The sequence below is a fragment of the Triturus cristatus genome, chromosome 2_1 (assembly GCF_964204655.1).
Source record: "Triturus cristatus chromosome 2_1, aTriCri1.1, whole genome shotgun sequence".
NCBI classification, from domain to species: domain Eukaryota; kingdom Metazoa; phylum Chordata; class Amphibia; order Caudata; family Salamandridae; genus Triturus; species Triturus cristatus.
In genome coordinates this window covers 315,439,608-315,466,227 of record NC_140581.1, presented here as the reverse complement: position 1 = coordinate 315,466,227, position 26,620 = coordinate 315,439,608, and the positions used below count along the sequence as shown (strand labels likewise).

At 44.7% G+C, this 26,620-nt stretch overlaps 1 protein-coding gene across 3 annotated transcripts in view; it reads left to right on the top strand.

Annotated features, from left to right (window-relative positions):
- TMEM267 (transmembrane protein 267) overlaps positions 1 to 24,051 on the top strand; it is a 34,137-nt gene extending 10,086 nt beyond the window's left edge. For 2 of the 3 annotated variants that reach the window (XM_085631211.1, XM_085631210.1), the window contains 2 exons: positions 12,187 to 12,573; positions 18,493 to 24,051. In XM_085631211.1, coding sequence (XP_085487337.1) covers positions 12,262 to 12,573; positions 18,493 to 18,828 — 648 coding nt within the window. In that variant the 5' untranslated portion in view covers positions 12,187 to 12,261 and the 3' untranslated portion in view covers positions 18,829 to 24,051. Of the gene's footprint in view, positions 1 to 11,379; positions 11,668 to 12,186; positions 12,574 to 18,492 lie in introns of those variants that run through there. The other variant, XM_085631213.1, reaches the window with a different exon arrangement.
- The last annotated feature ends 2,569 nt before the right edge of the window (positions 24,052 to 26,620 follow it).

Here is a 26,620-nt window from a genome sequence, read left to right as displayed (position 1 = left end):
TCCGTGCAAGCGCCGCAGGTTAAGGGCCGTGTTGCGATGGGGAATAAAGCCGGACTGGTCTTGGTGGACCAGATCGCCCACCACGCCGACCAGCCGGTTGGCAAGCACCTTGGCGAGGATTTTAGGCTCCGCATTCAAGAGCGAGATCGGCCGATAGGATGTAACCCGGTCCCGCGGTCTCCCCTCCTTGTGGATAACCACGATGGTAGCTAGACGCTGGTCCGGCGGGAGGGAGCCCCGCGAGTGGGCCGCAAGGAACATCGCGCGGAGGTGAGGTGCCAGTACATCCGGTCGCAGCTTGTACAATTCGATAGGAAGGCCATTCGGGCCCATGGCCTTGCCCGAGGCGACCGAGCGTATGGCGAGGGCGATTTCATCCGAGGTGGGAGCGGCATCCAACGAATCCCTGTCCTCCACTGAAAGCGAGGGCAGCGCGATGTCCCGCAGCAGGGCATGGGAATCCTCCTCCGAGCAGGGAGAGACCGGAGAATATACCTCGCGGAAATGATCCGCGAAGCAAGAAACAATGCCTTCCGGCTCAGTAATTCGTACACCATCCATCCTCTCAATCAGCGGGACCACACGACTAGCTCTCTCCTTCTTATCCAACCACGCAATCAGTTTGCCAGCCTTATCACCCACATCGTACAGTCGCCCCTGTTGCTCTCTGCTAAGGCCCCTGGCCGCCTCCGTGACGAGGGCCCTATAGGCCGCCTGTTTAAGGTGTAGAACATGCAGCGCCGCGTCAGTCACCCCACTCCCCAGACCACCCTCCAATTCAGTAATTTCGGCCTCCACCCGGGTCACCTCCTCCTGTGCGCGTCTGCGGGCATGGGAGATAAAGGAGAGGGCCTCCCCTCTGAGAACTGTTTTAAAGGCTTCCCACAGGGAGATAGCCGACGGAACGGACCCCACATTCTCCTCGAAATACCGTTGCAATGATTTAATCAGATCAGAACGAATAGTGGGGTCACGCAGGTACCAAGCATTGATTGGGGCTACCCTGCCCTCTCCCCTCGGGAAGACACCCAAGTGCAGTAGGAGCGGGGAATGATCCGAAATACCCCGCGCCAGATGGCGCACCTCTCCCACCCTCCCAGCATAAGCCGCAGGGACAAGGACATAATCAAGCCGCGAGAGGCTACCATGGGCACCCGAATGGAAGGTGTACTGCAGCTGGGTGGGATGCTTTAAACGCCAGCAGTCCACCAATCCCAGTGTGTCTAAAAGGCCCGCTAACCACGCCTGTGCCCGGGGGAGGTCCCTAGGGGGATGACGATCCATAGTCCCAGAAGCCACCGCATTGAAATCCCCCCCAACCACCAGAAGCCCCCCCGGGAGGTCAAGGAGGAGACGCCCCAGATCTGCAAAGGTGGTGGACTGTAGCCCCGGTGGGACGTACACAGAGACAAAGACAACTACCTTGCCCTCCATCCTCCCCACCAAGACAGTGTAGCGTCCCCTCTCATCATGGCGCACCTCGTCTATTTCCAATGGGAGCGAGTTCTTCACCATGATGCCCACCCCCCGCGAGCCCGACGTGAAGCCCGAGTGGGCCACCAAGCGATAGCCACGCCGATTCATGGCACAAAAGGAATTACCAATAAGGTGTGTCTCCTGCAGAAAAACCACATCAGGCGAAATCCGTTTCAGATACTGCAGGACCACACCCCGCTTGATCCTATCACCCAGTCCGTTAACATTCCAGGACAACAATGTCAAATCCCTACCCCCCATCACATAACAAAGCCATCAGTTGTCCCCCCCAGAGCATCTCAAAAACAACAATACAATAACGGGTCTGCCTTGCGGTAAAAAAGAACCACACCCCACCCCAACCCACCCAACCCAACAGAACTCCCCCCACCCTGCACCCCTGCATGAGCCCAAACAGCCCCCCCAAAGTGCAGTGTGCCTGTCGCCCCATAGATAAGAAAACTAACTAGTCCCCCAGAGGAGGAGGGAGATCCCCCAAGAGACCCCACACGACCTCCACAGGAGGGGAACTTACCCTAACAGTCAATAGTGACAACAACGCAGTCCAGAGCAAGGCCTACCATTAGTCCCTCAGTCCTGATCCGGCGGGCCCTCCCCACCAACCGCACCCCCCCCACCCCCCCGGCCCCGATCTCCGGGCAAAGTGTCTAGCCAGTCCCCGGCCACCTCGGGTCGGTCAAAAAAGTGCGTGTGGCCATCCACCTCCACTCTCAGCTTAGCTGAAAAAAGCATCGCATATTTGAGATTCAGGTCCCTTAGGCGACGTTTAACACCAAGAAAGCTCAGCCTCTGCTTTTGGACTGCCGGAGTGAAGTCAGGATAGAAATTGATGTCCATATTGTCAAGTTTGACCGGCCCTTGTAGCCTGGAAGTCTGTAGGATGGCGTCTCTATCCCGAAAATTGAAGATCCGGGCGATGAGAGGCCTCGGAGGGGCTCCAACCTTAGGCCTACCCCCGGGGACCCTGTGGGCACGCTCCACCGCAAAGAATTTACTCAGCCCCCGAGGCCAGAGATGGGTGAGAACCAGGTCCTCCACAAATAGATCCGCCGCCTCCGCCTCGCGTCCCTCCGGCACCCCGATAACGCGAACGTTGTTCCTCCGGGCCCGACCCTCGGAATCCTCCAGCCGACGATTCATCAGGGCGCTCGCCTGGCCAAGCCTGCGCACCTCCTGTTGGAGGGCCGCCACGTCCGTTGTGAGGCCCGTGGTAGAGTGGGCCAAAGAGTCGACCCGGTCGTTGGTTTTAGACAAATCAGCCCTCACGAGGCCCACGTCCACGAGGACCGAGTCAATCTTCTGGGCCAGAGTGTCGAAGCGCTGGTCCACCGAGGCCTTCATCTCGGCGATGGCGCCCATGATGTCTCGGAGGGTCAGGTCCGTGGGCAGAGCGGAAGCATCAGTCGGGCCCGTAGGGGACCTACGCGGCGCCTCTGGGGATCCCTTCTGTAGGGTGTAGCGGTCCATACTGTTGGATTGCTGGGCCGCGCCACGGCGGGTCGATTTTATCTTAGCCCGATCGCCATCTTGTTTTGTGGACATGGTTTCGATCCCCAAGACGAGTCAGTCTACTCAAGAAAAGGGGGGGGCCGACAATCCAGTTCAAGGGGTCCAGGGGGGAGCGACCACCGCTCCGCAGGACAAACCGCAGCTGGCGGACCGGCAGGGCACCCCAGCGAGACCACACCACCGCACACCGCCCCGCAACCCAACCTCGCCTGGCAGCAAGGAGGGCGCAAAAGCGAAAGTGAAAGTGCAGGGTACGCGAGTCACCCAGCCTTGCCCGCCGCTGTTGTTCACTTTGTGTCCGGATCGCCCCACAACTCCAGTACGGGGGGCCCGTGTGGAGAAGGCCGCAAACCTCAATCGATACTCCTGCCGGTGTCCGTGGTCCGATTTAAAAACGGAAAACGGGCGTCACCTCTGCTCGGGCTCACAAACACAGTCCCCTCATCTGGAACAGGATTCTGTCAGGATTTATGCAGGAGGTCGCGGAGGTCCTCGGGAGCCTCGCACCTACGCGGCCATCTTGGTTGCGCGCTAGGCTCCTCCTCCTCATACCCATTTCTACCATTAACTGGAAAGAGGTTGAAAGCACAAGAAATAGCAAAAATAGGCTATGTAAAAGAAAAATGCCAAAACTGTGTAATGTTTGGTTTTCTGACAAAAGTCTGCTTGTCCCTGAAAGCTGAGTAGATGGTGATTTCAGCACCACAACCCGTTTTTTGATACCATTTGCAGGGGAAAAAAACAGGCGTTGTCATCTGTAGCCCTTTTTTCCCATTTTTCCCCAAAAAACAAAATTTACCTGTATTTTGGCTAATTTCTGGGTCTCCTCCATTGGAATCCACAATCCCTGGGTACCCTTAGAATCCCCATGATGATGGAAAAAGAGGACGCAAATTTGGCGTGGATACCTTATGTTGTCAAAAAGTTACAGGGGCCTAAGTGCGAACTACCCCAAATAGCCAAAAAAAAGACTTAGCACGGGGGGGGGGGGGGGGGAGGCCTAGCAGCTAAGGGGTTAAAACTACCTACAGGGTACATAATCCTTTATTATATAGTCTCTGGGGTAGGATTAAAAACAAATGGACGTGAATGAGACACTGGTCTCGCATGACTCCTTAAATTATGTGAAAAGTGAATTTTTGTGAGGTGGTCTACATGTTTCAGCCAAAAGTGTCAAATTGAATGGCTTTCTTCAGGACCCGTGGCTCCGAGTAAACCCTGAGCTCACGTAAACCATGCACACACGCTAAGGTGTGCATAGGGTTGTAATGGACGTAAGTTATGGTTTTTACTGTCAAAGTTTCTGTACTTTGATCATGAGTACTTCTTGTTCAAACTGTAAACATTACTCACTAATAAAAAAAGATGTGAAGCCGTCACCATAAGAAAGGCAACCAAATTCCATGGGCCTATAGTATTCATTTTTGATCTAGAAGAGACAGGATGAGCAAAACCCCCAAAAATGGGTGCGATTTAGAAGGTTAGTGGGCTGTAAACCCTTAAAATGGTTGCAATTTAGAAGTCTAATGAGCTGTATAAGACACAACATTAATTTCAATAATGGCCAGACTAAGTTGTGACATCCTGATTAAGCTACATTTAATGGGCTGAAGCTATGTGTACGTGGTTGAAGATCATTTTCAAAACTATTGTCAGAAATATGGGCATTCTGATGACTTGGTTGCATGCAAGAATAATTCATGTTCAAATAAAAGATCACATTAATTTTGGAGGTTTCCCTTCACCAACTGTAAAAAATGATGGTGGTCAAAATGCTTGGATAGTTTTATATTTCTACTTGTTTTTACATTGAAAACGGTTTCTCTATGCGGGTTATATAATGAAGTGTATTTAATATAACTACTGGCAATTAAAGGCCCGCTCTAGCATTAAAAGCCCGAGCTGAAGGCGAGGTACTTTAACAAGAGAGCGGGCCTTTAACGGCTGGTCGAGCTGGCTACAGAGGTCTCTAAGGCTATTAGAACATTCCGCTCCTAGATGGCAGAATGTTCTAATTTGTAAAACAAAGGTCCTACGGAGCCCAAGGGGGTTGAAATCCCCTTGGGCTCTATTAGGCCTTTGTTCACAGCAACAGCTGTGAACAAACATTGGAATGTTGATTATCCGAGCTTCTACCAGCCATTAGAAGCCTGTAGCAGTCCATTGTCTTCAATGGAGCGCTCAACATTCCAATGTTCTAATTTAGTTTAGAGCCCGACGTAGCGGGCTCTACTGGCCATTAAAGGCCTGCTCCCGCTTCGGTTCGGACCTTTAACTATGAGGTGGGCTTTAATGGCCGGTAGAGCCCTCTATAGAGGGCTCTAAGGCTAATAGAACATTCCACCACTAGAGGGTAGAATGTTCTAATTTGTAAAACAAAGGCCTCACGGAGTCCGAGGAGGTTGAAATCCCCTCGGGCTCCAGGAGGCCTTTGTTCACATCAACAGCTGTGAACAAACATTGGAATGTTGATGCTCCGGGCTTCTACCAGCCATTAGAAGCCCGGAGCATTCCATTGTCTTCAATGGAGCGCTCACCATTCCAATGTTCTAATAATTTTCATATTAATTTTTATAAATAACTGTATAATGTATTTTGATTAAACAGAAAAATGAAAATTTGATAGATAATACTGAATCTCTAGTCAGACCTTGGTTGGAATCTATATTGAATTAATATTAATTATTTGGTATCATCTTCATTTTAAAATTGTTCTAAAGTGCCTAGATACCCCAGCATATAATATGCCTGCCCTTTTTAAAAAGATGTGAATTAGGAGTCGTATGGGATTGAAGCAGCTACTCATGGCTTACCCTTTCCTGACCAGTGACCTTTCTTCCACTGATTCCAAGGTTCAGAAAGGTAGTGGCAAAAGCAAAATGTGAACTGGACTCATAAGAACCCTGTTTACCTCTTGTAGTGTGTCCTCTTTGCTCATCCTCTGGCCCCACAGCAGAATCTGGAGGATCTAGGGGGTTCAACCCTGCATGCAATCAAACTTTAAGAGTGGTTGATGTCACTTCTGTTAATCCTAGCAATTTAGTGAATTAACGTCCGTGACCAGCATTAGTTCCTCTGTCAGTGCTTGGCTGAGCAGTGACCCGCTCACCAAATGAAGATCAACATGTTCATGTTAAGTGCTTACAGTGATAAGTCCATCCTGGTGTGGCTCCAACTCATTCTGTTTTTCATGAGAATGGAGTGGGGAAAACAGAAGCACCTCCCCCTCACATCATGTGTGTATTCACTGTATGGTCCAAACCAAATGATATTCCACATTCCTTATAGGACTCCTTTTGAGCTTTACTGGACCCTGTAACAGCTCTCTGGAGGATAGTGGCAGATAAGCTCTGTTAGTCGGGCCCTCTACCTCTATTGTTCCTTCTATGTCTCAGGGCGTAATCCCTAATTAGACCACTGAACTCACACGTGGTTCCACAAAGGACATGCAGCCCCATCTGCCACCCCTCTGATAGCATCAGGCTTTTCCGCCAGGCTCCGCCTGATTCTGCAGCACTGTCCTTATTTCGCCTATGAGGTGGTCCTGTGGCGTTCGGACTCAGCTCCCACTAGTCACCCTGCTCCGCCCCTGGCACCATTTTATCATAGCACTTGGGGGTGCTGCCATCCGTCATTGTCCCTGAGGCACTGCAGCCTTTGCTTTCTACCTGGGGTGAGCCTTCGTCATTGTACGGGCAGTCTGTGGTGCAGTGATTGCGCTGTTTGTACCTTTTGCAGGCCAGCAGAATGTCGTCTTTCACTTTTGATTATTGCTGGGTGCATAACTAGGTTCCCTAAGCACCTCTCAACACGGGAGAGTACTCTCCCTAGCGAATTCCTTCTTGAGATGGCACTGAGGAAGCGAAACCCAAGAAGGGGCACAAGAGATACTGTTTTGAGGGGAAAGCACCCCCACTGAACATTGGTCTGTCCTCTTTCCACTACCCCAGACACAACCGTCTTTAGGCCCTTTTCGGAGCTGGATAGTGGGTGTCCCAGTCTGCCTCTCATGGGGGCGATAGGGGGGTCAGAAAGCCCACTACACTCATAACGTCCCTTCAATACAATCTAGCTTCTATAAGTACCCAAGTGTGGCCACTTCTCTAGGTTTTCGGCCCTTCTAGGAAGGGAGACTTTCAGTAAATACCCCCTATCTGTCCCTCCCCAGGGGCCAAAAGACTGTTATGTCCAGGAGTGAGAGGGGCCACAGTCCTATGTCCAAGAGAGACACTCCCCTCCTCAAACAGTAAATAAAACAATTCCCTGGTTGTCTAGTGGGCTTTCTGTCCAAAGATTGTACGTCAAGGTTATTAGACCTTTTCCTCAAACATGGATCACAATGCGTATATTTAAGTAACTCCTCACAGAGACAACTGCTTACCCCTGAGATACTGAAGTAAGCAGGTTGCTGTATTTTGCTTCACCTGAATGCAATACAGAATTTCGATAACACAACCACTCAGGAAGTTATTACAAGAGCTGCTGCACGAGTACAGCACGTGTTGCATTTGAAGCCGTCCGCACACATCTTCTTTACTAAACCTTTATGGTCAGTCTGTGATAAAAGATGAAGCTGGATTGAACGATAAAATAGACACAAGTGACACGTATATTGGTAGGGAATTTGTACTTTTAGACGGGGGCATTTTATCCAGTAATGCAGTGTGTAATATACATCCCTTTGGTCCTAAGAAGCATCGCAGAACTAAATCCTAATGTCACTTTTAGCAAAGAGGATTCAGAGGAGGTAAACAGTGCTCTGTTTTCAAGTAATAAAATAAAGAGAATGAGGCAAGAACTTTACAGTTTTTTCCTCATTCATTAAATATTAGGCATTGACCATAGCAGGGAAATGAATAAAAGCGCTCTGGTGATGTCAATTTGATGTTAAAAGACTGTTTTGTTAACAAAAGTTACCTAGTAAAACCAACCCTTCCTTTTTAGAGGAACCGCACATAGCTCTGCACTTAGCATCATATGACGTGATGCAACAGCTAGAATGAAAACCGCCTGTTGAAATTTGAAGCATGCGAAAGAAGACAAATGGTAGTAAAAGGACATGGGTCCTGTGTGTAAAATTTGTTCAGGACTGAAAGTTTATAAAAATGCTCACAATATCTGTGCTAAATTAACGGTTCTTTACATACAGCAGACGATCAAAACAGAGTGGGGGTTGGGCTGAAATACTACCTATTGGACTGGAGGTATAAACATTCCACCCGTTGTATGGTTAAGGGGGGGTGAGAAGACACTTACCACATAGAAAAAAAACAATGGGCACTCCAGCAGTCTAGACCTTGGAGGGTGTATTTAAGAGGGGATGAGTTTAAACAGGATAAAGGGCAATGAGGAGCATGAAGTTGGTGAGACAGAAGAGAGGGTGGGGGCAGGTGGGCCTTGAGGGAAAGCAGGAGAGGACGGGAGGGGGACAGATGAACGAGGAATGCAGTGGGTGGGAAGCAGTGGAGGGAACAGTACAATGGAAGTAGAGAGGCAAAGCAGGGGAGCGAAGAAGTGGTGGGTGAGAAGTAGCGGGGGTGGGGTAAAGGGTGGCAGGAGATAGAAATGCATGTTCATTCTCAGCTTATGCAGTTCATTGGGTAAAATAATCACCTACATGAGACACTATCTGGATTTAGGCCACATTATAGCACGGACTCTGCCCTGCTCCTAGCCTCTTAGTCACTGCGAAGAGTGGCTGATGATGGGAGAACAGCTGCTCTTGTTATGCTGGACCTAAGTGCAGCATTTGACACCGTCTCACGTGCTGTACTACTGGAATGGTTGTGGGCACAAGGCATAAGGGGACAAGCACTCGATTGGCTTGCGGATTTTCTTCACAATCGCTCATTTCAGGTTTTCCAAAAGCCTTATACCTCAGATATCATGCCTTTGCAGCAGGGAGTGCCACAGGGCTCGGCCTTGAGTCCTACTCTTTTTAATCTGTACATCTAACCCTTGACGAAATAGTAGAACGCCACTATGTGAAATTGGTGTCATATGCTGACGATACTCAGCTTATTATCACGCTGGAGCAGGAGGATGGCAGGGCAGCAGCAAACTTTATCTCTTGTTTGGTTGATCTCATGGCCTGGATGCAGGCTTGCTCTCTGAAGTTAAACTCGTACAAAACCAAGATGGTGGCGGTGGGGAGGCAGCTTTCTATCAGGTCCACCCTTTGGTGGCCTGATGTTCTGGGCCTTTACCAACACCCAAGCCTAAAGTAAAAACTCTTACCATCGTTTTTGTTGAACAATTGTTTTACGATAGCCAGATCAAATCCACTGTAGGCACCTGTTTTCCGGTACTGAGGTTGCTGAGAAAGATCTTAGGGCTCATACCCAATTCAGCAACAACAACAAAAACGGTAATCCAGGCCCATTTGGTGTCTAGGCTTGATTATTGTAATGTCCTATACTTAGGGGTCTCTAAAGGTAGGTTGGGAATGCTCCAAAGAATACAGAATGCTGCAGCTCGGATGCTATTACATATTCCAAAATGATTTTCTGCCAGGTCTTGCAGCACTGCATTGGCTCCCTATTCAGCACAGAGTCTTCTTTAAAGCTCTCTGCTTCACTCACAGGATATTGAATCAGGGGGGTCCCAGTTACCTCTTCCCTTTGATTCAACCATATATCCCTCCCAGACATCTGAAGCAAGTGAAGCAGCTCTAGCAGCGATCCCCAGAGTGCGCAGAGCGCGTCTAGGGGGATGATCTTTCAGGTTACGGGCTGCAAAGCTGTGGAATTCCATGCCACTGAACCTGAGACTTGAATCTTCAGAGGCTAGATTCCGTAAGAATCTTAAGACTTGGCTCTTCAGCCAGACTCAGTTGACTTAGCTGCCCTTGCTTGTTTCCGATTGACTGATTTCTGCCTAGCATTTGTGCCTAGCGCGGGGACAATCCTTGGAGTAACCAGGCGCTCTATAAATAAATAATAAACAGTGGGGAACGGTACCCTGCCTGCCGGTCCCCCTTTACCAACTACTGAACTGCGGGGAGCTGTTTGGTGGAAGGTGGAGGGGCGGCGGGAGTAAAACGTTTCACCTACGGCTGCAGTATGATTTAGATCGGCAGTATCAAATTTAATTTCATAACATGTTGAAACTTATTCTATTGAAAAACACTGCGTGACAGGCATCGCAGCAATTATGAAGAATAAGCGAGCCACGTGCTGTTACAAATGCAGTTAAACACAGAGAAAATGTAAACACACTGAGAAGACTTCTAGCCCTTTGAAAATACACTACTCGGAAACCGCACAAAATTTCTAGCATGACAGCCGCTGGGAGATTTTTTAAAAATCCTCATGGAAGGAACAATGCAATGTATGGAAAAATACATATTAACCACCTTTGACGTTGCATGTTACATATTTAAAAATTTCTATCTGCCATCATGTCAAATGGAAGACCCCCATGAACACTGGTTGCTGCTTCTCAAGTTCCTGTCCACCAGTAACCTGAAAGGTGCCTGGCCATGTTTACAACTAAGTAGCGTGCTTTCTGCCACCACAGCTGAGCAATCCATTCATATCAACAGAAAAAGGGAAGTTCAGGGGAATTGGAGTTTATTATTTCACTTCAGCTCCATTTGCGGGCTTGTCAAGCTTCAAGTGAACAACAGTGTCCCGTTGTACACAAACCTCTTCTCCCACTTATCATGAACTGCCAACCTGACAATCCTGTGCTATCAGGAATGCACATTCACCCAACAAAAATACCACTAGCATCTGAAACAAGGAAAGACAAACTCCTTTCTTGTTTAACGTTGACTCTGGTTTCCCTGCGCACAAAAGCACATGCAATCGCACAACGCAATCCCTTCAAAATCCAGCCTCATGCGCCTTCCAGTTGGGGGACAGTGTGAACAGCAGAAATACAGGCTTGGCTTCATGGTTAAAATAAATACGTAAACACAAAGGCACTTCCTCACCTCAAGAAAAACAGTATCTAGATCTTGATTCTGTGGGAGCTCTAAATAATTAAATTAAGAAATGACTGGCTTTCTCAGTCCCACACAAAAAAGAAGTAAACAAATAAAGTAAATAGAGAGAGCTACTGGTATTTTTAGACAAGAAAGGCAGAAGCAGTGGCCTGAAAGACTATTAGAAAACAAGAGACTGCGAGGAGGTTTCAGATGAAGCCTAGCATGGCTCTGCCACCCGAGGAGGGGACCAAGTAGCAATGAAAGTAGAAGGGAGCCCTCTTTGTTTGCAGGGCTCTCTCTCTGCTCTGATCAATGGCTGCTGCTGGCTGCTTACAGCTCTCTTCCTGTGGCTGCCTCTGCACTGGCTCAGGCGGCTGTTTCTGTTTTGTGCAGGCTTCAAGCCCATATTCTGAATACAGCATGTCTCGAAGAGACAGCTCATGTTCTGCTTAGGCAAGACCTAAACATGATCATTATCTAGAGTTTAGTGCACTGGGTACTCTTAAGTATTCCGTAAACTGAGCCCCTATTGACTTTGCCGACAGAATACTTCTTCAGACCCCCAATGGAGTAATACTGTTGTAGTAAGGACATTGTATCTTCCACCCTATTCATATTGAGTGGTTACATGTCTTTGTTTTCTTCCTGTCTGTCACTACTAGGAAAAACATTACAGTAAGAGACAGGAAAAAACAATGACCATCCTCACACTGGGAGAAAACTTTCTGGATGTGAGTGATCATTAGATTATTCTATTTTTCTGAAACATACTGCTGCTATGATAGTTTGTTTAAAAGAAACTAAACAATGTAAAGTGTTTTGTGGAAGGCTATCAACACCAATGGTATCTGTCCACCAAACATTTAGTATATTGAAAACAAAAATGCCATTATGGAGGTAAAGTCCACTGCCCTCCTGACAAACACTACTGTGTCCGACAAACCTTAAATAACACCCTATGTGTGATATATTTGAGCTGTCCTTGCTTTCTCAACTAGTTATCAAACAGTCCTGGACAAAGCCATGTGTCTTGGACTTGTGTTGTCTTACCAAAGCTAAGATTTGGCTACTCTGTGGGATCAGAGCCCAATATATTATTTTAACTTAATAACTTGGCAAAAAGACACTAAATGCTAACATGTATATAAAAATTCATGTATATAAAACTTCTTACATCTTTTTGTGGTAAATGTGACTAGAGGCGTGTACAAATGATGTAGTTTTGTATTAACTATGTCTGTGTTTTTCAGAATGGAGTAACATTGAAATAGGATGGACTGCCGACATTCAGAAGTAACTCTTTGTGTAGTAAGCAGCCAGTTACTATGGCTACTGAGGTGGAAAAGGCAAATGCTCTCCTGCAGACCTTCAGTACAACCTCTGTGATCTCCAGCCTTGGTTTGGGGATATTCTGCTTTATGTCTGACCAGTTCCTGCTGTTTTCTTTAATTCAGCGAAATGACTGGCTGCGGGCACTTACAGACAATACAGTACATGGCCTGGTAGGCATGTGGTCCTGGGCAATCGTGATTGGACTCAGGAAGAAAAGTGACTTCTATGAAGTCCTACTAGCTGGATTCCTTGCTTCTGTCATCGACGTGGACCACTTTTTTCTAGCAGGCTCTTTCTCTCTGAAGGTAAGTAGAATGTTACTGTGTTTGTTTCATATGGGTGGTACTGTTCATGGAAGTGAATTGGCTTCTTTGTCAAAGGATAATAAAAAGAAATCATAGGCCATTGGTTTCTATATAGTCTAAGTCACTAACTAGACAGTTTGGAATTATTTGCATGTTTTGTTTGTTTGAGGTTTACATCATATACTATGCTTACCATTGAAACATCTATGAAAATTCTGCATCCTGCTGATTTTCGTTTGGAGGCTAAGGTAAGTTAAGATTTGTTCTTTTAGCTGATTTCTCTATACTGGAGGAATTAACTTATGTAAATAGATGAATTATATCCAGAAATCATAGTTACAATGGTATATGTTAATTATTATTGGTATATTAATAAAAATCAGTTGTCAATGTTGAAAATAACCAGTATTGTAAAACAAACATATAGTAATATTGGCACAAGCAAACAGTAATCGCCTACATGTTGATTTCCACGGCTCAACTGGACATTGATATCTTTGGAGCTCATCTAACTTGATAGAATGGTAGGTGATGGTTTTTTTTTAAGAACAGATTTTATTTGCCAAATAACAAATATAGCGCAGAGCACTGTAACCCAGCAACTCATGCATGTAGAATGTACATTGAATTGACTTTGACAATTTCAATAGCAAAATAGGACAACTAAAGAGAAATACATTTGAAATATTAACAAAGAAGAAAATAAAACAAAAAAACCAAAACCCACCCCATCGCATTCACACCTACTCCAGAGCAGCACCACAAGAGAACAGTCTTGTATACACATGCATGATACACCAGTATCCAAGGGGCGATATTGCATGTTGACTAAAATGAGAGGGAAGCCAAGTCAGGGGACCTGACTACTGAGACAGGTTCCAGCTCTAGGACACGGAACTCCGCCCATCGCCTCCAGATTTTATAATGTTTAAGCGGGCACCCCCTGGCCACAAAGATGGGGATTTCCAGACCCATACAGAAATCCATGCCATTTTTCCATGCAGATGTCGAGGGCGCCCTCGGAGCCTTCCAGGCTCTGGCGATAGCCCTCTTGGCCTAAGTGAACCTTAATAACATAAGATGATGCTTGTATATGTTACCTCCTATATCGTCCATAACATGCAACAGGACCAGCTTCGGGGAGCTGGGGAGGTCCCAACCCAGTACCTCGGAGAGGCACGACAGAACCCCCCGCCAGAATTGTGCTAACGCGGAGCACTGCCAGACAGTATGGAGCAAAGTACCCTCCACATGTTCGCATCAAAGACACATCCGGGAGGCCACCAATCCCGCCCTGCAGAACCTGACCCTAGTGAAATAGACCCGGTGGAGATACTTAAATTGGATAAGGCTTACGGCTATGGCTGATCCCCGCGGGGAGGCCAAGGCCTCCACCCAGTCCTCCTCCTCCAGAGGGCCCATGTCTCCCTCCCAGGCCTCCCTAAGGCACTGCAGTGTGGGGGAGCTATGGGTGACCAGGGACTGATACATTTTTGGAGATCTTGTGATCATGGAGATACCCCATAAATACCTTTGCCTCTATGGGACTAAACTCAGCCAAGGACCCTAACCCCTCAATGTATGGAGTAATGGCATGCCAGAACTGTAGATATCGAAATAATTGGGTTTTAGGCATTTGAAAGTCCTTCTGTAGATCCTGAAAAGACTTCAGAACCGATCCCCGCATGACGTCCTCAAGAGTAGAGAACCCGATACGGTCCCAGCCTCGAAAACCAGACAGTGCAGCTAGTTGCGGCAGTCGCTCATTGTACCAAAGAGGACTCTCCCGGGTGAACTTATTCCACCACCCGGTCCTCCGCAACGCCTGTCGCCATATTTGGAAGATAAGTTTCGTGGCAGGTGGCAAGGAATTGCGTAGCGGAGTAGAGTAGAGTATAGTGTGTAGGGTGTGATCTCCCATACATTGCCTCTCAACCACGTAGGCTGGGTCGGCCCTGTCCCCATACCACCACTCATTGAGAACCAGCAGATGTGAGGCCATATAATAAGACAGGACATCAGAGGTTGCCAGGCCCCCACACTATGTGGACTGGAAGCAATTCCGCAGGGCCACCCTCGCCATTCCCCCAGCCCATAGAAACTGTCCCAAGGCCGTATTGACCTGTCGGAACCATCCGGGAGGAATCGGATAGGGATGGTTTTGTAGCTGATAAAGGAGGCGGGAAAGATGGCCGATCGGCCATATATAGACAAGGGCATATGGGACCAGGTTTTAAGATCCTCCTGCACACGATCCCATACAGGGGCTAAATTCCTTTCCCAAGCGGTGCCTGGCGAATCCGATAAAAACTCTATGGTAGGTGATGTTTGCCTGTGGTTTCACTTCTAATTCTTAGGGTTCATCAGAAACTCAGGACAGCCTGAAAATGGTCACCCATCCTTGTGGTTCAACTGAACCACCAAATCTAATTTTATTTTTGTTTATTATTATTTTTTTGAACACTTGAACCTCCATCTACAATAATCTGTCTAACTCCCCTTAATAACAGACCACTCATCAGAGTGGAGGAGGACTTTCATCATGTACTTACTACAATTACTCACTCATCAAGGTGATGGCCTATGCTGACGACACCCAGCTTCTGTTCTCATGGGGAAGGGATGATGACACTGTCTGTCCTCGGTTTTCTGCTGGCTCTCCAAGGCATATCTAAAATGTAATGAAGAGAAATCAGAGGTCCTCTTGTATGGCGTCTTTCCAGAGAGGTTATGGTCCCCTGGTTTCCCCTTGCCTAGTGCAATGGACATTGCTGCAAAAAACCTGGGGGTTTGGTACAATGAGAACTTGTCCTTTTCTACCCAGGTTAGGAAACTGGTTGGTACACTGAAAGCCTTGAGGAAGTTTCTTCCTCTTCTTCCAAGACCTGCCAAAGAAACAGTTGTCCGTGCCCTGATTTTATCTCGCCTGGAATATGCCAATGCACTGTATGTGGGCATCTCCGGCTACCTCTTGAACAAATTACAGGTTGTTCAAAACTCGGCTGCTAGACTCCTGCTGGGGATATCTCGCAGGTGTAGTGTGCATGCTCATTTACGCTCTTTGCACTGGCTCCCGGTGAAGTCCCGAATAAAATTAAAAACTCTGGTTATTGCTCATAGGGCCCTATAAGGCTCTGCCTACCTACCTTCAGAAAAGGTTTGCTTTTTATAACCCGGTGAGACAGTTGCGTTCTTCCTCCCAACTTTTGATGCTGACCCCCAGGTTCAAACGTCAAAGACTGGGCGGGTGTTCTTTTGTGTGTAAAGCTGCTTTGGCATGGAATGCTTTACCCTTGGCGCTGCGCAGTATTCAAGATTCTGTGATCTTTAGGAAAAAGTTGAAAACCTTTTACTTTCAATAGTGCTTTGGTTTGTGGTTCCTTTCCCCAAGTACGTGCCGGGACACTCTGTTGAGTATCTGTGCACGCTATAAATTTTTATAACATAACATTCACTCGTGGGCAATTCCTTCGACGACATGGTCAATCTGAGCTATGGCTAGAAATCCATGGCAGAGTACCAATTCAGTGGCAAGTGGTTGAAGTTCTTCTGCTGATCATTGCTAAAGGGAAAGATCTGCCTATAGACGGTGTTCTTTTGATTTCTAAATGTGGATATTCAAGTTGATGAATTTAAGACCAATATGTTAGCCGTAAGCACCTTATGTGACAAAATGGGGGACTTCTCAAATTCTAATGAGACAATTAAATATCATCTGACTTATCTACATCTGCTTTCATGGCCAGCAGGCGTGTAGCTAGATGGAATTTGAACCTTGTGCTCTCACATTTTAGGCTGACGCCTAAGAATCTCTAGTGCAGGGGTCTTCAAACTGGGGTGCGGGCCCCCTAGGGGGAGCCTTAATTGATCAAGGGTGGGGAGCGGACTCTGGTTAAAAGAAGCATTATTCTGATAGCAGTGCTCTGTTGTAAGCTCAAATCAAATGATCAGTAATTAGCCACTCTGTAATGGGCCATTACTAACATTTTTGTCATTTATATCTAGCTGGGAGTATGTGTCAAAAGGGAAGGGACTCTAAATATTCTTCAAACCTCCCCACCCCCTTTTTGGATAACCACACTGTGGATAATTTTACCCATTAGTGAGGCCTAGATAAATATATGGTAGTATGTTTGGCAATCATATATTTGATTGCATATTTAAAAGGTTTAACATAACTGAAATGTTTAAATAAGTCTAGACATATTTAAACATTGCAGATTTTAGACTAAGTGTGAAAAATTATGGGGGGAGGGGCCCTATTGATTATTTTTTATACTGGTGGGTGCAGCATTAAACAGTTTGAAGACCGCTGCTCTAGCGTGTTGTGACCTAAAACTGTTACGCTATCAGACAACATTTATTCATCAGTGCACATCAGAAAATGGCATAATTGTGTCCATAAAATCAGGGTAGTTATCTGAACTTACTTACCTGTTGCTCTAAACATGTCTGAAGGTTATCTATTTTTTATAATAGCTTAATTGTAGAAATTCTTTCAGCAAAAAGAGCCATAACTATGAAAATATGGCAATAGTAATACAAAAGAAAGATAAGTAATCCTGAGTCTCAATAAATCAAATCCTTAGCAAACATTGTACTAAGAAAGTAATGAGCATTTTGAAATAGATTTTAATGAATATTGTTTTGTAATTAATATACTTTTTTTGCTGTTGTGTTACTTATCCATCATGAAATTTTAAACAACGAGTTAGTATTATATGTGTAAAGATTCCACAAAGAAATTGTCTGACAAGGTTTTGGATAAGAGAAATTAATTTTTTGCCACCGGCACAATGCCAGATTTCACAGATAACTATGTCAATTATTTGCATTTAATTAAATGTATGTGAACACATTTTATCTGACACGGATCCGGCATTCCTGTACCCACATGATATGATTTGAATAGACCATAACCTCCAAGTTGTCCCTATACAGCAATGGTGGGCCCCCTTACCCCACTTGAGATTCTTCTTCTTTTGTTGATATATCAGGTTGTACCTTACACAACTCTATAAACTTTACCTCATGCTGTAGTATCTGTGTAGTCTAAGAAATTATTTCAAAACGTCCATGACATATCACCTCCTGAAAGTTATGTTCAGGGTGGGGTTTGGGGTGGTAGGGGACATTCTCGGGCCAAATAGAAAAAACTTGCCTTTTTTGGTAAATTATCTATACTAGTCCAAGTGTCCGAAATAGCTGTACTCATTGATTCGAGTTTTTCTAGAGTAAGCTAGATGAAGAAATTTAGATGAATTACTTTGTTTTTTCAAGGTCACCTTTTTGGTTTGAGTGCAAGCCATGGACCATTGGTTTATAAGCTTGCTTTAGACATCAGTAATGTTATGTTAAGTATATTTATAAAGCGCACAATCACCCACATTGGTATTCTGGTGCTGGGTCGATAGATGATCCAACTCAACATACCATGTATTATGAGAGCCTATCACCATATGAGGTCTATCAGCCTTCAGAATAGAATACATATTCAATACCATATATTTTATGTGCTCTGTATTCAAGATAAACAGAACCTTCCTGGGTTGACTTAAGGCGTTTGTGAATCCAGTTATGGAGGCAATATTAGTAAGCAGGGTCAGTGGAGAGACAGATGTACGCAAGTGTAATTATCCAAGGGTAAAGAATATCCCATTGACAAAAAGACCCGAAAAACCTCATCATCCTCCGCAAACGTATATTCACAAGTCGGGGGCACAACACGAATACTAGATATCTGCGAAGCTGGGGAGTACTAGATGGCATTTTGGATTTATTTGATATAATCCTTCTGTTATATAAACAGAGCCTGGATTTAAAGTTTATATACATTGCTAACAAAAAGCATTAGCAAAACAAGTGGAAAACATTCTGAACATTCATTTATTAATGATTCTTTTTTTTGTTTTTCTCAAGGCAGCTTTGAATCTTCCTCGACGCCCACCTTTACATTGCTCTACTCTGATCCCAGCTGTGGCGCTGGCACTGAAGTTCATCATGCACATTTTCAGGCTGAAGGACTCCTGGTGCTTCCTTCCTTGGATGCTATTCATCTCTTGGACTTCACATCACGTCCGAGATGGAATTCGACATGGTCTCTGGATCTGTCCATTTGGAAAAACTGCACCATTGCCATACTGGCTCTATGTGGCCATCACAGCAACTTTACCCCATGTTTGCTCCTTAATTATGTACTTGACAGGAACAAGGGAGATCTTGTCTGTTAAACATGGTATACGCATAGATGTGTAAGGCTGCAGTATATTGTCTAGTGTGCACCAGAGTATTGGATTTGGACCAGGAATGAAACTTATAGACTGTCACTCTTTCAAAGTGTTAAATATTATGATCCTGACAGAGCCCTGTATTCAGGAATTGGAATCTTGTTGCCATCTCTTTATCTTTTAGTGAGACATGAATTTATTTTCTGACCTCTTGAACTGCAATTATTCTTCTACATGCTTATGTGCTGCTAACAAAACTGAGTGTCTTCCTGTGCAAGAGCACAAGCAGAAGATATACTCTTGTGTTCTCCTCTGTTTATGAAGTCACATCCTTCAGAATAGATTGGTTTTTCCTATATACATATGCTATCTCAAACTATGGGCCCGATCCACTAACATTTTGAGTATCCATGTAGAACTTTAGGTGTGCACAAAAAGTCATTTGCTATTCATATAATCAGGATTTTTTAAATTGTACGTTCCTAATTTTGCATTTAATAGTCTGTGAGTCTACAAGTAATGGGTGCTTCTGATGGATATGCCTGTGGATTCCTCACCTTTTGAATTACCCCAATGCACAGAATTACACAAACGTTTTTACTCAGCTTTCTCACATTGACATGGTCGTCACAATGGAACAGCTCTGCACACGACTCCATGTGACATCCTCGGAGCCATAAGAAGACCTCGTTGGTGTACTGACTCTGTTCCCTTTTTTCCGCACCGTCAACATGTAACTGTTTGTTCCCAGGCTCTCCATTCTGGGAGTTTCCTTTCATACTGTTGCTATGACTTTGTAGTCTTTCAAGATGACTACTCCTAGAAAGTTGGGATTCAAGCTGTGTAGAGAATGCGGGGGCCAGATGTCCAACACTGACCCTCACTAAGATTGTTTGTGGTATTTGTCTTTAGATCACGACATCGGGACATGCACTACGTGTAAGCAGATGAATCCGAAGGCCCTGAAGGAGCAGGAGGCCAAGACTGGGCCCAAGTCTTAGTGATCGCCCCGGATTGGCTGCGAAGGCCTCCTATACCTTTAATTGCACCCTCCGCTGCGTCTCCCTCTCAGGGCAGACCTCCTCTCGCAATCAAAGGGGCAGGTTCTACACCCCCACCTCCAAACTCTGCACCTTCATGCCTGGATATTGAATGGGCCAACTTGGGTTCTTTCTCTCTCCTGCCGGATGTGGTGGACGTTATTTTATCGCCCAGAAGACACTCAACCAAATCTGTCTATTCACCAGAATAGACAGATTTGGTTGAGTGTCTTCAATTTGAGTGTGCTCAATTTGGGAAATAGTGTGGAGAGAAGTCAATTGATCCCCTAAACGCCAATTTATTTGATGTACTGAGTTTTTCTCCTTTCCTGGAGCAACAGTGTAGCAACTGTTAAAGTTTATTTATTTGCCTTGTCGGCTTTTCTTTGTTTGCCAGATCAACCCTCATTGTTTAAATCCCCCATAGTTGTTCGATTCATTAAGGATCTCACTAATAGGTTTCCTCCTGCTCCCTTTATCTTGTTTCAGGGGGATTTGAATCTGGTTCTTATGTTTTTGATGGGTTCGCCTTTTGAACCTTTACATAATTGTCCTTTAAGGTTTCTCTCATTTAAAACTATATTTTTGGTGGCAATCACATCAGGTATGAGGGTGAGTGAATTGCAGGCTCTTAGTTCCAAGCCTGTTTCACAACTTTCCATGCAGATAAGAAGGTTCTTAGGACCAGAGCTGCTTTCCTGCCTAAGGTGGTCACCCCATTCCATTTGGGACAATCCATCACCTTACCCACTTTCTACCCTCACCCTTCTAAGGAGGAGGAGGAGAGACTTCATCGCCTGGACCCCAAGGGGGCAGTTAGCTTCTACTTGGACAGAACCAAGGACTTCAGGCTGGATGATCAACTCTTAATAGGATATGCGGGCAAGATGAAGGGCAAAGCTGTCCACAAAAGAATGCTGTCCAGGTTGATAATCCTGTGCATCAAGATCTGCTATGCCTTGGCCAAGAAGGAGCCTCCTGAAGGTGTTCGTGCTCATTCTACCAGAGCTAAATTGTTGTCTTCAGCTTTGGCTAGAGGTGTCCCTGTGATAGACGTCTGCAAAGCTGCAACTTGGGCCTCCCTCCACACTTTTGCGGAGTACTTTTGCTTGGATTCAAAAGTGAGGAGGGACAGCCATTTTGCTTGTTTTGTGTGCAGGATTTTTTGATATAGGCATGCAGGCACCCTCCTTCGAGAGCCGTACTGCTTGGGAATTTACTTCAAACAGTGAGGAATCCACAGGCAGATGTATCCATCGGAAGAATAAGTTACTTACCTACAGTAACGCTTTTTCTGGTGGATACAGTATCTGCCTGTGGATTACTCACTAACCCACCGCCTCCCCGTTGCCTGTCTGCTTATACCGAAAATTAATCAATTTGTATTTTATGTGATTTATTGCTTGAATCATGAGTTTAATTGGAATTGGGAAATATCTATGATGTAGAATTTCCATTTTTGGTTGTGTTTTGTATACTATGTATACTTGTAAGAAGGTTGTTGGTTCACCGTTTCTCCTCAAAGGCATGGAATAAATGGGTGGAACTGACGTCAGCACGCTGACTAGGTCTTCTTATGGCTCTGATGACGTTACGCGGAGTCGCGTGCGGAGCCGTTCCATTGTGACGTCTTCGACGACGTGGGATAGCTGAGAAGTTTCCGTGGGATGCTGCGCATTGGGGTAATTCAAAAGGTGAGGAATCCACAGGCAGATAATGTCTTTATCAGAAAAAGCATTGCCGAAAGTAAGTAACTTGTTCTTTGCCACATTTGTATGGTTAGGGATGGGAATTTGAGTTTTCAAAATATAATCAATGAACACCCACAAACTCATATATTTGTGGGTCCTTGCATTTTGCAGGAATTTTCCCACTCTAAACACAAATGGATGCAGAACTACTTTCAAGTGCCTGACATGGAAGGGAATGTAAATGGGTGAAAAATACTGAAGCAAATGCATGCTTGTTTATTCAAGAATTTCCGGAGGCCAAAATTCTTGGTAATTTTAGTAATCTTCGAAAAATCCATGTCTGTCACAGATTTCCAGGACAAGTTGATTGTTAACAGCATCCCATAGGCAGAAATGTACTACAAATGTAAGCTTTTTCCCGAAGGTGTATATTTCTGACTTTCCCAACCTGAATGTGTGAATCAGATCGAATAAGTCTAAAATAGTGCCATTTTACAAGTTTTTTGTGGTGGAAAACGGTAGAACAAATTGATTTAGTCTGCATTTGCTGCTGTCGGAGCAGATCCATTTATTTGCCCCAAATTAAAAATATGACTGCATCCTGGGAAAAATCAATTTTATCTGCTCCTCGTTACGTAACCAGTAAATGTAAAATACAAGTTAGTTTGCTCTGTTTTTGCCTAGGTCCAATTCTTTAAATGTTGTGCTCTATTGACAATCTAATTCCAGAATGCGTTTGTTACCTGTGACAAACAATTCATAAAACTACTGTGTTCTAACAGATGCCTATATGTTCACAAAGATTACTTTGCACCGAATGCTTATACATATTTGAAGTTGTATTGTGCTGAAATAACCCACAGAATTGCTTTCTCTGGTTTATGCATTATGCATTGTTGAGTCTAGATGATGCCCAGAGATTGTGGCAACAGTTCACATTGTATGTGCCATTTTATTTTGGTGGCCTTCGTACTACATTCTGTAGTAGATCAATATGGCCTCTTCTAGAAAAGAATGGCATTTCTATTAAACTGCTGACTGTTCTTCTGGAATGTAACGCAGTTTGCAGTGGTGCTTGCAGGGATCGTTGGCTATGAAAGCAAGATTGGTGTGCATTTGGCTTCCTGGTCTAGTGAGTTAGATATTCTGGCAAACGTTTTAGGACGCCCAGTCTAAGTTCAACTGTCTTCTAAATGTGCTGATGTGTGCAAGTGATTCAGAGGAATTCAGATGCAAAATCCTATGTGGAAGCTTAGCCATGTTTGTTCCAAAGAAGAATATGAATATCATTCCTTCCTGATCTCAAATGGGAACCCATCCCTCGATCGTTAACATACATGTACTACCGACCAGCCTTATGTGCTTGTCCACAAAGGTTATAACAATATATAGCAGCTGTAAGGAGCCTATTCTATGGTGTCACTGTGTACATCATAAAACATACATCAGTAGGACAGTGATTACGTAGTGGCTCCTTGTTCTCGTCATTGTTCAGTAAACAGAGAGCTCCACTGCGAGATAACAATATGCTCATTTCTGTGAGCAACAATGTGATTGGATCCGTCTCTAAGGGTCACCCTCGTCTCATAATTTGTGTTTAATTACTCTTAACTCGAATGTTATTTTTCTCAGTATACTATACTTCTAAAACAGACTTTAAGGTCTGGCTAGTTTGCCAGAGTTAATGCCGTCTTCATACTGTACACAGAAGCAACGGGTCCACCATCTTTAGCCATTGCTCTCCGATTTGTGGCGCTGTCAATAGAACCCTGTGTTCTATAGGCTGGCAGAAGGAGTCCAGCTCCACAGACCCCTTTCAAGTATATCTGTGTAAGACCCCGATCGTCTTTCACTAATTCTGATGTCAAATGTTTCTAAAATGCCCACTGCATGGCACAAGAAATACAGGAGTATGCAAAATTAATGGAGCTCCTAATCCTAGTAGGACTAATTACTAATTACTAGGAGTAATTAACATCTTTGGAAATGCTACCTGCAAAGATATTCTCTAGAAAAGTAATTGTGCTGCTCCTTCAACCATCCAGGTCTTCTTTGTGCTTACATATTTATTTGGATAGATTTGTCAGTTTACCTGGTTCTAATACATCTGTTCGTATCCCGTAGTGCAATTTTTTCTAAATTAAATTATATAAGTAGCTTCTGGGACCTTGCTCATTGTTTATCGGTATCTACGTATTGTATCTTTACAATCCATTTGGCTTTGGTTTGTTATAGTCCTCTTGTCATGCTATTTTCCCGGATAGGTTTTTTTGACCATCTGAGCAGCCAGATATATATGCTGAAGTTGACCGGTCATGTGTTTTCTAACTGCGTAACTGTCTAATTTTCACATAATTTCTCATTTGCACTGGATATCTTAACTCAGTTAAAACCATACCCACTTCATTTTTGACTTTGGTATAGAGTGGTAAGCACTATGAAGTTATGATCTGTCAATTTTCTCATGTAAATTTCATACTACTGTTGTAATAAACTGGACTTTGATCGTAGCGCTATAGTAATAAATATGTGAATGTGCATTTCTTAGTGCAGGTGCTCTAAATAACATGAGTTATTGGGCTACGTTTATTTTCATTGCCATGCCGCACAGAGACACGTATATATTTATTTCACAGTAGTGTGAAATGTGCATGAGAAAACCATTGTTTGCTGCCAAACAGACTACATATTGCAATTCCTCTTTGAAACAACTATCCTTCTAGTCTTGAGGTCTCTTCAATGTAGTTTTACCTTACTGCACAAGTTTTCCCCCATGTATTCGGTTTTTCTACACATGGTAAAAAATGCCTTGGCGTAAACCTCATATGTAAAGGAGCAGAGTATAACAAACTATTAACATTGTTGAAGAAGGGAAGGGTCTTCATGGCTGCTCACCACACTCAACAATGGTAATAAATAGCGTATTACAGTCTGCACACTTCCATGTATAATGTACATAATTATGACATTTTTGTAGCTTCACTGTTGCATCAACCTATACATTCAGATGTATTGGAAGTGCCGAAGGATAAAGTGTATAAACACCATTTTAAAGTCTCCAACAAATTACACTAATTGGATTGTAAAGTACCCAGCACTCTGGAGCTGCACATCTTAAGTAAAGATGATTGCAAGATAGAAATCTAAGATGCAAAATCACCTTGAAGGATTACAGTTCTTACTGTGTGGCGTTCTCCAGGTAAGATACTAGAGAGCAGTGAGAAGGGCAAACTGTTTCAGACTGACATGAAACCAATCCAGTTACTCCAAATTTACCTCAAAAACAACAAACCCGATGTTGTAAAAAATGAATTTGTTCTTTGCAGTGCCTCAGCAGACACCTCTCACTCTTCTCAATGCAGAAAAGATTGGAAATTGGTTGCCTTGTTCAACATCTTTTTAACCATCCCAGTATCTTTACATTCATCCCCAAATATGCAGTTTTCCTCTCTGCTCCAACATATATCCTGGCCAAAATCCAAGAGGGATCAAAGATGAAAGTGTCCAACCTACATGTTGGGGATAGATTTCCATCTTCCCTGAAAACCATTTTTATTTACATTTGCCACGGATATGACTAATCAGCTGAGCACAATTTACAGAATAGTACAGTCCCTATATGATCAACCATATAAAATCACCCCTCATAGAGAAATCCAAGGAAACTACTAAATCCTATCTCAGAGCTAACCTACCATACAGCAGCACCGTTCTTGGTAGCAACGTCATTGAACAACTATAGGAATATGTGAAATGCTACGTCTTCTCCCTGACTAATAGCGTGGCTTGAGACCCCCATGGGGCACAGAAACCACACAGAGTCGCTGGCATCATTGATCAATCTGAACTTCTACACCGCCTTCTCGTCCTTATAAGAGTGTGGCCTTAGTGATTGCGAGAGGCTGAGATTTATTCATCCATCATTTTGTTTTTGATTTGGGTCCCGTGCTCACTCTGCCACTGGAACCAGGATGTGCCTGGCGGATGAGCCCTTATAAGGGTGAAAATGGTCCTGGGTTGCATGTGTCTGGGGTCAGGGAGGACCTGGCTTGGCAGTTTGAGCTAGACTGTTCCCATTGGAGCAGGGTCAAGACTGATTTGCATATTGCTGGGTCCAAACTGAGGTGGCTTGGTGGGTGAAAAATGATGGATTGGGATGCGAACCCAAGTGTTTGCCAGTGGCTGAGATTAATTCAATCACTTTGTTATTGCTGATCCGTTATTAACCACCCACCCAAGAAATGCCTTGCCCTTCTGATCTCCATGATCTCCCTCAGCATATCTTGGCTCTCCCTGATTGAGCATTCATGTTTGACGATCTTAATCCCTTGGACGATTTTATTTATTTAAAGTTTTGTATAGCGCGAACATGACCCAAGTGGGTATCCGAGCGCTTTACATACGGTTGAGGAAGGCGTAGGAAAACTGCTAGGGGAGAAAAATCAAGGTAATCGTGGTACAATATACAACAGGAGCAAGAGGACATTATGGTGGACATAGGTAGGTGACAATGAGTCGCACAAAGTGATATGTATTCAGTAAGCTAGAGGCAAGAGGAGAAAAGCATCCGGTTCAGCACATTGTTCATTAGTAGAGCTTTAACTTCTCTTTTGAAGGCAAGTGTAGAGGGAATCAGTCTTGTTTCCGCTGGAAGGGAGTTCCATATTCTCGGGGCGATGACTGAGAATGAACGATTGTAGGTTTTAAGCTTATTAAATTTCTTTGGCTTGAGCAGCAGTGTGCCGGTGCTCCTTGTGGACCTGGAGCCACCAGATAGTTCAAGCTTGTTTGTCAGGTAGAGTGGGGTGTTGAAGTGTGGTGCTCTATGGGACATACAAGCGATCTTTAGTTGGATCCTTGCCTCAAAAGAAAGCCAGTTGTGCGATTTCAGGTCCGGTGAAATGTGGTTGGACTTCTTAGAACCCGTGATGAGTCTAGTAGCAGCATTTAGAGATGCTCTGATGGGGGCTAAACTGAGTTTCGACAGTCCGTCATATTCTAGTCTAGAGATAAGTGCTTGCGCCGCCGATTTTAAGTCTTCTTGGGGAAGGAAGCTTTTGAGTTTTCTTAGGATGCAAAGTTTGAAGTT